This window comes from Labeo rohita, chromosome 21 (genome assembly GCF_022985175.1).
Source record: "Labeo rohita strain BAU-BD-2019 chromosome 21, IGBB_LRoh.1.0, whole genome shotgun sequence".
Classification (NCBI taxonomy): Eukaryota; Metazoa; Chordata; class Actinopteri; order Cypriniformes; family Cyprinidae; genus Labeo; species Labeo rohita.
The window spans coordinates 18,804,381-18,817,876 of NC_066889.1; the positions used below are offsets into that span (position 1 = coordinate 18,804,381).

Here is a 13,496-nt window from a genome sequence, read left to right on the forward strand (position 1 = left end):
ACCCACCAGCTGAGGTGCTGGATTCCTGTCGTTCTCCAACCCCTGACATCAGGCAAAGGCGAGCTATTTATGGCTGTGCTCAAAACACGAGGTCTGGTCACACCAGCCAGTTTCTATTGGCGTCAACCCACACTGAGGATTCAAAAATTTATGAGTAATAAAAGTTCTTCAGACAAGACGGCTCTTCAAAGCTTTATCTATAATGATAAAGGTTAAATAATCCCACAGACTGGATGTTTGAGGGCAGTCGTAACTAGGGCGAAAAACAAACAATAAAGTAGATGGAACATTTCTTGGAAACAGGATTGGTGGAGAGTTTATTCTAGCTAAGCACCTTTGCACATTCCATGGACATTTTTCACCTTGGTGTGAAGAAATGATCGGTTTATGTGCCACATTCACCTTGTTTACAGAACACAATGCAAGCACTTACAATACCACAAAAATGCAACCAATGGAACACCCACTGCAAATTAAACCTTCTGGTGTAACACAACACTACAGTAATAAAAATACTGACATGAGTGAGAAAAAGACATTTTATAGTATGGTAATTTATGGTGTGAAGTAAATACCACCTTGCATTCAAAGAAATTCTCAAATGTTTTTAGTGCTTACAATCAAAATCATGGTCAAAATGGGGGAAAAAAGTTTGTCATCAAATATTTCCAAACTGTACCTCACTAAATACTCACAAAAATATATAAAAAGGTATTATTTTTTTATCTACATTTTTCTAAACATTTTTATTATGGCTAATACTTCTATCTCTCTCGCTTTTTTTGCATCAATGAACACATAAAATACACTATCACATTAATAATTTCACAATTTATACTCTAAAATATACTCTTTTTAACACCAAACAACCAACATATTTTCTATGTACATGATAATAAATAAATCAAAGCTAAGGGAAAATTTGGTCCAATGATGTTGGGAGAACTACTTCCAGAATCTGTGAATATAACAATTTATTATTTAACTTAATATCTTTGCACCTATCTGTGCATTATATGCAATATAAATACGCCTATAATTAGCTTTGTTTGCATTCAGCTTATGCACGCCACCTCTTGAATTATATGAATTATAAAACACGTTCTCATTCAGCATATACGTTCGGTTCATCTCCAACTTTTCTTCTGAAAAGTGTGGCATGAAGAATGAGGTAAACAGTAGCGCAGAGAATGGCAAAGGTTGCCTGACACACCATATCTTCAAAGTTCATTTAAAGTCCACTCGGGATTACCGTAAAGCACCGCTTTCATCACTCGGCAGGACAAGTCCTTATTTCCACACCACAATCACGCCATTACCAAGCCTGGCAGGATCACTTCACTGTTTCACTGAAAGAAAAATATCATTAGATCCATCTATTTGAGTGAAAAGTTCTCCCGGCTGCCTGGCAACCAAAATCTTAATCAGCCACACACATCAGACTTTTTGCTTATTGTTTCCATACTTATAGAGCCTGCTGTGTGTTTCTATAATGCTAAAGGATGACAGGTCAATGTCCTTGTGCGGCGTGGAAAGAATGCCATTCAATTTTATAGAGCTTGAATGCGGATCACTTCAAAAATGGGATTGGAGCAAAAATGTAATCTGATAAAGAGTGTGGTATTTTGTTTAATAAAAAAGAACATGATACTGATAGGTCAGCAGGGAAAAACAAACATTTTTTTTGTTCTGATGTCAACACTTCACATCTAATCAAATTTTATGATACTAAAAAGTAGGGATGGGTTTTGACAAAAAAAAAAAAACAACATACTCTACAAGCTCGCGATTCAATTCGATTCAACATTGATTATTTTGGATATACACTACCGTTCAAAAGTTTGGGGTCAGTACATTTTTATTGTTTCTTTTTTTTTTTTTTTTTTTTTAAAAAGAAACAATAAAAAAAAAAAAAAATCACAGGTTCCAAAAAATATTTGGCACCACAACTGTTGATATTATCCAACACTGATCATTCTAATAATAAATCCGCATATTAGAATGATTTCTGAAGGATCATGTGACACTTAAGACTGGAGTAACAGCTGATAAAAATTCAGCTTTTCATCACAGGAATAAATTCTATTTTAAAGTATGTTAAAATAAAAAACATTATTTTATATTGTAAAAACATTTTGCAATATTACTGTTTTTTTTCTATATTTTTAATCAAATAAATGCAGCCTTGATGAGCATAAGAGACTTCTTTAAAGACTATTACAAGTCTTACTGACCCCAAACTTTTGAGCGGTAGTGTATATCAGGTACAGTACAAGTTTTTCTCAAAGAAAAAAAAAAGAATCTCATCTCTGCTGTAAAACATACATGAGAGTAAGTTGGTACTGCATTACTATAATATTAAAGGTTCATCTTATAAATACTAAGCTAAAGTTAACTTTAAATGATATAATTAGCCTGTAGTTCTACTCCAGTTTGGTTTTTTGAATATAAACATTTGAATGGTGGCTGACGTCATTAACAACTTAACGGATTTATTCTTAAATATTGAAAAACAATAAAATAATTATAAAAAATGTTATATAGTACATATATTTAGCCAAATGCTTCTCTCTAGAGGATTTTTCTTGCTGACTATGTGGTATGTTTTTTCTGAGGTAAACCCTGGTGAAACAACCAGCATATGTTGGTAGGTATGTTTTGATGCTGGTTTAAGCTGGTCCTTTGCTGGTTTTTGCTGGTCATGTTGCTGGTCAAGGACCAGCATAAACCAGCTAAGGACCAGCTTAAACCAGCATCAAAACCTACCTACCAGCATATGCTGTTTTTTTCACCAGGGAATGTGACGTTACGAGACATATTGTTTATATGTTGTTATATTGACGTCTTTCCACGGTTGAAACACCGAATGAGCGATTACATGAGACATGATATGGATTCGGTAAGTTGTACTCTTTCATTTAACGTACCTTTGGGTGTTTATTCACGTTTATTTTGTGCTGAAATTGTACCAAAGCGGAGGAGATAATCAGTTGACGTCCACTTCACGCTTCCGCTTTTCCTGAACTGAGGCGGTATAGCGATCTGTCACTCCATTAAACAGCGCCAAAACAGTATTTATTGGTTTAATATTGTAATAAAATGCACAGAATTTGAAATCTGAGACTTTGTTTCATATCAAAAGTAACAAATCACAAAGCTTACGGCGATTTATTGGATGTGAGGCGTGCTACACTGTTCCCTTCATTAACTGAAAACAGGCTTGAATAATCGATTCTTGGGATTTAAGAATCAATACTGTATTGTGAAAATGAGAATCTAGAAATTGATTTTTTTTTAACCCTCCCTTACTAAAAAGCATAGTACTTTCAAAAATTTAAATTCTGTCATTATTTAATCACCCTAATGTTATTCCATACCTGTATGAGAAGATATTTTAAAGATGGTTGGTAACCACAACGTTTTGGTGACCATCGATTTCTATTATATATAAGACATTTCTCAAACTATCATCTTTTGTGTTCCACAGAAGAAAACTTTGAAAAAGCATGAGGGAGAGTAAATGACAACAGTTAAAGGAGAAACCACTTCCAGAACAACAATTTATGGATAATGCACTCACCCCCTCGTCATCCAAGATGTTCATGTCTTTCTTCAGTTGTAAAGAAATTCTGTTTTTTGAGGAAAACATTTAAGGATTTTTCTCCATATAATGGCCTGAGATGGTGCCCCGAGTTTGAACTTTCAAAGTGCAGCTTCAAACGATCCCAAATGCGATTGTAAATGATCCCAGCTGAGGAAGAAGGGTCTTATCTAGCGATACGCTCGTCTTGTCTCCTCCCGACATCTGTTTTTTCCGGTTCATGACAGTTAGGGTATGTCGAAAAACTCCCATCTCATGTTCTCCCTAAACTTAAAAACAGTTAAGGGTGTTTGATCTTCTTTGCATGTTCACTTTGTAAAGACTGGGTCGGTATTTCTGCAGCAATGTAGGATGATTTCAAAATGATTTATGAAGTTGAGGGAGAAAATACGATCTGAGTTTTTCGACAAACCCAAATTCTCTTGAGCCAGAATACACAGAGTTCAGAGAGAGCAAGACAAGACGAGCGTTTGAGATAAAAAAAAAAAGTATTTAAATTGTATTTTTTTAATGAAAATAACTGATCGTTTTGCTAGATAAGACCCTTCTTCTTTAGCTGGGATCATTTACAACTGCATTTGGGATCATTTGGGACAACTGCAAAATTGCATTTTGGAAGTTTAAACTCGGGGCACCATTTTAGTCCATTATATGAAGAAAAATCCTGAAAAGTTTTCCTCAAAAAACACAATTTTTTATGACTTTTTTATGAATTCTTTATGACTGAAGAAAGAAAGACATGAACATCTTGGATGACAAGGCGGTGAGTACATTATCTGTAAGTTGTTGTTCTGAAAGTGGATTTTGTCAAACATCCTCAAAAAGCATGCACAAAACAAGGCAAGATGAAAGAAAATACAACTTGTACTTCATTAAATACAGGTTCACTTGTAACAAAGACAGACATGGTTTGTACTGACCACATTGCATTTTATGCATTGAATTAGACTGCATGAAATAACAAAAATAGACATTAAGAAACCAATAAAAACAATGAATCAATTTCAACGTTTATTTTCAAGGATATTTTGTTCTGTTTTGTATAATAAACAATTATGGTAGTGCATTGGGTTGGCAGTTCATATCCAGTGTAAAATCTGAGTCATGAACCATTTAAGTGCTTCTGGTTTACATGATCTAAGCAGTAAGTGGCCCTAATGCACCACATGGTTAATGTAAACTGAATGAGGCAAGAGAATAAATAAACACACTCACTTCATACAGCATTTGTGTCAGATGTGTCGACTGGAGCAGCTAAAGCTTCATGTGTGTTTAATGAATTGAGCTTCTCATCTTCATCACTTGTTTGCTTTTTTGTCTTCTTTTTTCTACATGGTTTATATCGTTTGCTGTGAAACAAGGCAAGAGAAAAACACTCAAGGTTAAAAAACACTCTTTTAAGCTTGACTATGAAAGTATTAATAATGTAACACATCACTCACTGTGTACAGACGCATATGAAGACGATGAGCACAATCAGAAAGACCAATCCTGCGACCACACACGCGATGACTATTTTCCTTCGTTCTTCTACGTGGTAAGCAAGATCAAGATATTCACATCTAGTTCCAATATATCCCGTTTCACATCTGTACAAAAAAAAAAATTTAAAACGAATTATTCAAAATTTTCTCAAGCCCTGATTGGTTGAGTAACGGACGGGTCAAAGTCTCACCTGCATGAAGGAGTGTTCTGCTCCTTTACAAAACGGCAAACACCATGGATACAGTAATGCTTGTATTCTTTTGGACACATAGAGAAGTGTCCACTCCATTTGGGGTCATCAGTTGAGTCTGCACAGATTTAAAGCAGGGTTACATGTCGCCATTAAAAGGGTAGTTTACCAAAAAATGAAAGTTCTGTCATTCATTTCTCACCCTGTCTATGCAGGGTCAGAAAGCTCTCAGATTTTATCAAAAATATCCAAAGAGCACGAATGAAGGTTTTACGAGTTTGGAACGACATGAAGGTTAGTAATTAATGATAGGGGTTTGCAAGTTTTTTTAATGCTTCTGAAGTGTCCTATGCTCCTCAAGAAAGCATTTCTTTAATCAAAAATAGCAATAAATAAAATAAATAGCAATAATAAAATAACTGTTTTCTATTTTCATATATTTTAAAATGCATTAGTGCATCAAAGCATTATTACTCTAGTCTTCAATGTCACATGATCCTTCAGAAATCATTGTAATATGCTGATTTGATGCTCAAGAAACATTTATTCTTATTATTCATGCTGACTATACTTTGATTACTGAAAAAATTCAATTAATATCACACTACCAGGCAAAGGTTTTTGAACAGTAAGATTTGTAATGTTTTTTAGTTCAAAGTTTTTATTCCTGTGATTACAAAGCCAAATTTTTAGCATCATTACTCCAGTCACATGATCCTTAAATAATTGCAATTTTCTTTAATTTTGCAATATTCTGATTTTTTGCTCAAAAAAATTAATTTTTATTATTATGTTGAAAGGCACTGAGTTGAATTTGTTCAGGCTTCTTTGATGAATAAAAAGTGCAGAAGAACAGCATTTATCTGAAATAGAAATCTTTTGTAACATTATAAATGTCTTTCATCACTTTTGATCAATTAAAGCATCCTTGCTAAATAAAAATATACATTTGTATAATTTCTCATACATTTATATAGATTTATAATCTGAATATTGCTGTGTAATTTTCATGCTGTACATTATAGTGATATGATGATAACTGAATTCACAATTTAATTATTATGTTAATGTTGCAAAAGCTGAAATAAAAAGCTTTTTATTTCAGTTAAATGCTGATCTCCGGATCTTTCTATTAATCAAATAATCCTGAAAAAAAATGTCGATTAGGAGGATTTCTGAAGGATCATGTGACACTGAAGACTGGAGTAATGCTGAAAATTTAGCTTTAATCACAGGAATAAATTACATTTTAAAATACATTCAAACAGAAAACAGTTATTTTAAATAATAAAAATATTTTAAAATGTTACTGTTTTTGCTGTACTTCGCAGGCTTGGTGAGCAGAAGAGACTTTCTTTAAAAAACAATTTTATGCATTCTTGTTAAATAAAATTGGTGTATTTAGTCATAAAAACTGTTAAGTAAAATGTAGTAGGGATTCACAAAAAAAAAAATCTTGTCTGTAATTAGGTTCATGCTATTAAAAGATATAATGCATCATAATCATTCATAATGTGCAAAGATTGTACAATGCATTTTAAGGAGCATTACAAAGCATAATTAATGCATTAAAACTACTTTCATAATCCATTATACATAAAGGCCTGAAGTAACAAAGGTCTAAATTATTGTCTAATTAAATTAAAAACAAACACCAAAAACTAAAATCAGTCATTTTAAATGCTACAAGTGAATTTAGTCATCATGACAACACTATAGTGTACAGCATGAAAATTACACAACAATTTTCAGATTTGTTAAAGACACACAATATCACTAATAATCTAATAAAAACTTAATATAACTAAAAATAATATAATATACAGGGTTCCATAATATACAGGGTTGTCTGTTTACTATATTTTTACAATATTATGTACAATATTATATCAGCCAATTGAAAAGGCCAAATTCAGTTCAAAGGACTGAGGAAGAAAAGAGAGTGTCTACAAACACTGAAACTTGAGCTTTGACTTCAGAATGAACTAAAAGTTGAATGGAAAGGGATCTAATTACCACCTCTGGCCACACGTAACACGATCCCAGTTCAGTCAAAGAGGATTACCTGCTATACAGAGATGCTAAACTTGAGCTTGGGCACGTTATCGCTTCTTAAATAAAATTACAAGGCTTAAAAGGGACTAAGAAGCTCGGTGATTATCATAACAGCCCAATTTTCCTCAGCGAACAGATTATAATATCCTTCATGTAATGTTAGGCAAATGCATTTGGAGAATTTTGCGGTGCTCAAACACCACCAGTGAAACTTTTTCATGTTGTGGAAAAAAACCTTTTAATTTAATATCCTATTTATCTCTTCAGCAGGTGGTCAAGCTATCAAGACTTTCATGTCATGCCCAGGGAAGCCCATTTTTTATTTACACAACAGGGGGAAACACAGTGTTACATCTCACCTCTTCAAAGCCGGTGGTAGTCGAACCTCACCACAGCTTTGAAACATATGCTTTCTGCATGAGGCGAATCATATGGAAAATATCGAAGGCTTGATATGCATTCACTAGGGGTGCCAATGGTATTTACCTGTGCAGTTGCTGCAGTTGTCATGGTGATCGTAGGACACAGTCCTATTCGCTGGTGGCTTTGTGGTATTCCATTCAGCTTGGGAGTATTTGCATAGGACAACAGCTGAGGACAGACAACAAACAAATCACAGGTGGCACCATGCATGACTGCAGAACTCTGGCATTTGATTGCTTTGCAGCATTCCAGGAAAATGTTATACTGGATTATACAGGCCTTCTGATTGCAGTTACACTTTGAAATCCCTCCCTCTATGATTAACCAATGGAATGGCTCCTAATGAGCTAAACTGGCTAAAAATAGAACCTTTCATAGTATTTATTATAAAAGAAGTCAGACACTAAACGACTGCAAAGACGCACCCGCTGCTTGTGTCACGACCACATTCATAAATACAAGTAAATAAAGAAGGAAAAGTTGGCGAACGGGTACTTCTACAATCTCCAGCGTCGTAATATGTGCTGTAGCCGTTGCAAACGAACAAAACACAGTGAAAGGCGTTGAAAAAGCTAACAATGGTGGATAGTACCTGTTATTATTCCCAAAATGAACCTGCGCGTTCTGTCCATTTGTACTTGCGTCGCGCGTCAAAGCGAAGACTTCGTGCTCCTTGTTGCTTCAGGTGTCATGTCGTTCATTTTAAAGCGATTCTTTTATTAAACGACTACATTGAGGTGCTAAAAACTTTTCAGCAAGTCTTCCCAAAGTTTACCTTCGGGTTTCCTCAAGTTTAGAGGGGAGTGACGGGCTGGCTGGGGATTATTGAACCTTGTGGGAGGCGCTAGTGAGTTTTCTCCGCCTTTCTGTGTGAATGAACATTTACTATGAGGTTTTACATTAGTTTAGAGCAGCTGAGATCTTTAACTTTTAACACTTTAACTGTCACCCCCCATTTTTTAAAATAGGCTTGAAAGTGCACTATCCGAACTTAATTTGTTGTAATAATTCATGAACATTTTGGAATACAGATCTAAGGTTGGTCTCTTTTTAAAGAAGACAGTCAGCAGATTATGCCAGATGTGGAATTTTTTCAAAAAAAAAAAAAATATATATATATTAATTAGTTATAGAAGTTTAAATTTACTAAAAAGAACATGCACTGTACCATTTTTATTATATTTTATATAAAATACATATTTTACATAACAGGTTTTACCCTGAATTTGATATCAAATTGAAGCCTTATGTCTAAATAAGTTAGGTTCCAAATTTGAAGTTGATGTGAAAAAAATTGAGGTTCCTGTAAAAGTTTGTTTAGGGCGTTATACCACAAACAGTCACCGGGTGCCATACAAACTCTATAGAATGTTTTAAAATGCATTTTTCTGTCACACACGTCTAAATTTCTCTTTCAATTTTACTTCTATCACAAAATAACCATCAAAAATGAAATCCTGAGACTCAGACCTTTCCAATGACATGTTTTTTGTCAAGATTATAAAAAGTTTGGATTCTAAAAGACCATAATGCATTTTGTAATATGACACTTGACACCACTGCTAAGGGGGAGGAGACCTCCAAAAGATTTTACAGTATCATTTCCATGGTAACACAATGTCCGATTTTAAAATGGTTTTCATAGGATGATTCTTGGGCTTCTAAGCTTTCAAATGATACATAATTTGTGATGATTACTAAAATATTAAAGGGTTAATAGGCAAATGATTCCTGTTGATACATATTGTATAAAATTCAGAGTTTCATAAAATGACGTGAATGTAATACATTAATTCGTAGTCAAACCAAAAATTCTTCAGATGCCAAATGTAATTTAATGGGTACAGTATATATAGTTCATTTGTGACCCTGGACCAAAAAACAAAAATATATTTGTAGCAATAGCCAAAAACACACTGTATGGGTCAAAATGATCAATTTTTCTTTTATGCCAAAAATCATTAGGATATTAAGATCATGTTCCATGAAGATATTTTGTAACTTTCCTACCGTAAATATATCAAAACTTAATTTTTGATTAGTAATATCCACTGCTAAGAACTTAATTTGGACAACTTTAAAGGCGATTTTCTCAATATTTTAGATTTTTTGACCCTCAGATTCCTGATTTTCAAAATACCTCGGCCAAATATTGTCCTATCCTAACAAACCATACATCAATGGAAAGCTTATTTATTCAAAAAGCTCAAACAAATTCAAAAAATTGACCCTGGTTTTGTGGTCCAGGGTCACATTTATGTAAGTGAGGATACACTCTTAAAAGTAAAGGTGCTTCACAATGCCATAGAAGAAGCTTTTTTGTCTAAATGGTTCCATAAAGAACCTTTAACATCTGAAGAACCTTCCTGCACTGTAAAAAATAAAAAACACTATTTGTTGAGTCAGCTTAAAATAATTTGTTACCCTGCTGCCTTAAAATTTTAAGTTCAGTCAACTAAAATAAGTTTATTTAACTTAAAATGTTAAGTTGTACTGAGTAACAACTTAAATATTTGTGTTTGCTAAACTTAACAGATGGGTAAGTGACCCAGCTGCCTTAAAATTTTAAGTTGATTCAACTCAAATATGTGAGTTGTCACAGTTGTCAAACTTTTTTTTTGAGTTGACTGAACTTAAAATTTTAAGGCAGCCAGGTTACAAATTATTTTAAGTTGACTCAACAAATTGTTTTTTACAGCATGCTTCACAAAAGGTTCTTTGTGGTGAAAGAAGGTTCTTTAGATTATAAAAAGGTAAGAAACACCTGGTTCTTCAAAGAACCTTTGACTGAATGGTTCTTTGTGGAAGCAAAAATGGTTCTTCTATGGCATCGCTGTGAAAAACCTAGTGTAGCAAAATAAAGTAAACAGCGACATACCCAAAAATTCTTCATACAGAGGACTACCAGTAAAATTGATCAAAATTTGGGACCAGAAATTTGACTTGACACTTTTCTGTCAAAGTTATCAGACATTATCAAGATGAATTTGTTCCAACACAGTTTAACTCTTGAGTTCTTGTCATATTTTATTACCCTTTTCTAAACTATAGTGAATAAACTGTGATAACGTGAAAAATGTTGAATGTGTCTGAACAAATTTTGGTTTGACTGTACAAATTTGATGTTTACATTGCAAAAACCATTTGGATAATCTGTTTTTATTTCTTTAAATCACAGATGTACAGCTTCATTTGTGCATTATATTTTAATTTTACCTCAGTGTGGGGGGACAACTTGTGGGGGGTGAACTTATTACTTGATATATAACTATTATATTATTGTTAAACACATTTTGTCTTTCTTTCTTTCCTTTTTTTTAAACACACACGAAAAATAGCTTGGGATCAAGTAATAACTGGCAGTTCTGCTTTAGACCACCTATTGGAAACCCCTCGACTCCGAAACGTATAGCCGTAGGCAAAGAATGGCAGCAAGGCTTAGAGAGAGGCTAAAACACGTTCAATAAAATAAAGATTTTATTGAGTGCTGAAAAATCAATGACCCAGCATCATACAATATAATCTTGAAGCAGAGGAGCAGCAACTCTGACACCTTGATGAAAAAAGAAATAAAAAATAGAAGAAAAATGAAAAAGAAAAAAATCATGGTCAGAAAGTTTCTAGATTATTGAACCACAAGAGATCAACAAACAATTTGAGAGAGAGAGAAGAAAAGTATTTACAGCTGTCAAAGTTCATGCTTTTTTTTAAAGACTGAAATTATGAGATTAATAAATTCCTATGTGACCTTGGACCACAAATCCAGTCATAAGGGTCCGTTTTTAAATTGAGATTTACATAAATAAGCTTTCCATTGATGTATGGTTTGTTAGCATAGGATAATATTTGGCTGAGATACAACTATTTGAAAATCTGGAATCAAAACATTTAGAAAATTGCCTTTAAAGTTGTCCAAATGAAGTTCTTAGCGATGCATATTACTAATCAAAAATTACGTTTTTATATATTTACGGTAGGAAATTTGCAAAGTACCTTCGTGGAACATGATCTTGATTTAAAATCCCAATGTATTTTTGGCTATTGCTACAAATATACCTGTGCTACTTACGACTGGTTTTGTAGTCCAGGGTCACATATTTATATTATATTGACTGGCTTTATAAGTAAAAAAAAAAATGGTTTGTGAAAAAAGTGTGATAGCGCGATTATATACCAAAAAAATAAATAAAAGAGGAGAAAATGAAAGCGCAACATATTTGTGTGCCCTTGGCATCAAAAGGGTCGAAAACCTCCTGGCTGACTGAGTCATTAGTATAGAAATACATCAGTCCTGGTTGCCCAAGGGGTAGCCTGAATCTCTGACGCAGCCTAAATCCCCTCATGTTTCCAGACGGTGCCTCTTAATGAAGCTGAGAGGGCTCTGTGGACACAGCACACTGCTGGACTGAGGATTTGTGTTCATTGGCCGTGGGATTTCTCATGGGAGATGGAGAAGATGTGTGACTGGCAGGGGTTGCCAGAGTTTGCTCCCCTCGTCGCACACAAGCCGCGTATTATCAAGGGCCACTGCAAACAACGACCCCTTCAGCATCTGCCATGCTCAACTTAGCACAGACACCGCAGGGTTTACTGCGCTCGTTCATGGGAGATCCAAGTGAACTGTGATTTTCAGTAAGATGTGCTTAGAAAGTGGTACAGATTGATTGCATATTATGCATTTAAGAATTAAACAAGTAGAAATAAACAAAGAAAAAGTATACGAAACAGTTATGCACGTTCGCTTTGTAAGCACTTTGGTACTTCTACCTACCTCACGCGTGCGTGATTACGTAATGCGTGAGGTCGAGTTAATGCAAGATGAGCATTAGTAGTTACAAAGTATATAAATTGTAATTTTTTTTTAGAAAATGACTGATAATTTTGATACATAAGAGCCTTATTCCTCAGCTTAGCACTGACAAGGCTTGTTCATGAGAGAGCCACATAAACTGTGATTTTCAGTGAAATGTGCTTAGATAGTAGTACAGATTGATTGGATATTATACATTTAATAGTGCTAGCAACGATTAATCACATATATATATAAAGACACACAGTAAAGACATACAGTATATATTTATATTCATATAATGTATATTATATATAAATTAATATACAAACATAACTTATTTTTCTTAAATATATGCATGCATGTGTGTGTATTTATATATACATAATAAATATACACAGTACACACACATACATTATGTACACAAAAACTTCTATTTTTGGATGCGATTAATCATTGCCCAGCACTAGTATTTAAGAATCAAACAAGTAGAAATAAAAAAATCTTATAAAACATTATCAATTTTCACCAGCCAGTTAAAATCTGAGTAAAATCTAAGTAACTGATGCTTTTCTAAATCATAATTATGACATTATGAGATACAAAGTCATAATTATAAGATTAAAAGTCAAAGTTAGGAGATAAAACGTCATAATTATGGGATAAAAAGTGTAAAAATTATAAGAAAAACTAATTATGACTATATAAATTGTGAGTCAAAATTATGAGATAGAATATCATAATTAAAAGATGAAAAAAGACAAAATTATAAAATAAATCATGACTTGAAAAAAGTCACATGAGTCTAAAGTTATGAGTCATAAATAAACATTTATAAATAAAAAATATGAAATAGGAAAGAAAACAATAGGCATAAGTAAAAAAAAAAAGAGAGAGAGATAATTATGAAATAAGTCATAATTATGACATTAATAATAATTATGAATGAAAAT

General features: G+C 33.4%; 1 protein-coding gene across 2 annotated transcripts; it reads right to left on the reverse strand.

The window, feature by feature from the left end:
- Positions 1 to 14: 14 nt before the first annotated feature.
- On the reverse strand, positions 15 to 8,586 carry btc (betacellulin, epidermal growth factor family member). Of its 2 annotated transcripts, XM_051093934.1 has the most exons (6): positions 8,347 to 8,586; positions 7,818 to 7,922; positions 5,277 to 5,394; positions 5,044 to 5,190; positions 4,817 to 4,950; positions 15 to 1,349 (listed from the first exon to the last, which is right to left on the reverse strand). In XM_051093934.1, exons 1-5 carry the CDS (start codon positions 8,384 to 8,386, stop codon positions 4,818 to 4,820), a joined length of 543 nt encoding a protein of 180 aa, XP_050949891.1. In that variant the 5' UTR covers positions 8,387 to 8,586; the 3' UTR covers positions 15 to 1,349; position 4,817. The 2 variants fall into 2 exon arrangements, with proteins under 2 accessions (XP_050949891.1, XP_050949890.1); XM_051093933.1 differs by lacking the exon at positions 15 to 1,349 and having other exon boundaries at positions 4,600 to 4,950.
- Between the last annotated feature and the right edge of the window lie 4,910 nt (positions 8,587 to 13,496).

Bases quoted from the DNA above. Each gene is read 5' to 3' on its own strand.
- btc (XM_051093934.1), bottom strand. From the start codon at position 8,386: ATGGACAGAACGCGCAGGTTCATTTTGGGAATAATAACAG. The intron at 7,923-8,346 runs GTACTATCCACC...GTCTGTCCTCAG, and splicing joins CATTTTGGGAATAATAACAG to CTGTTGTCCTATGCAAATAC. The intron at 4,951-5,043 runs GTGAGTGATGTG...CTTGTTTCACAG, and splicing joins TTCATATGCGTCTGTACACA to CAAACGATATAAACCATGTA.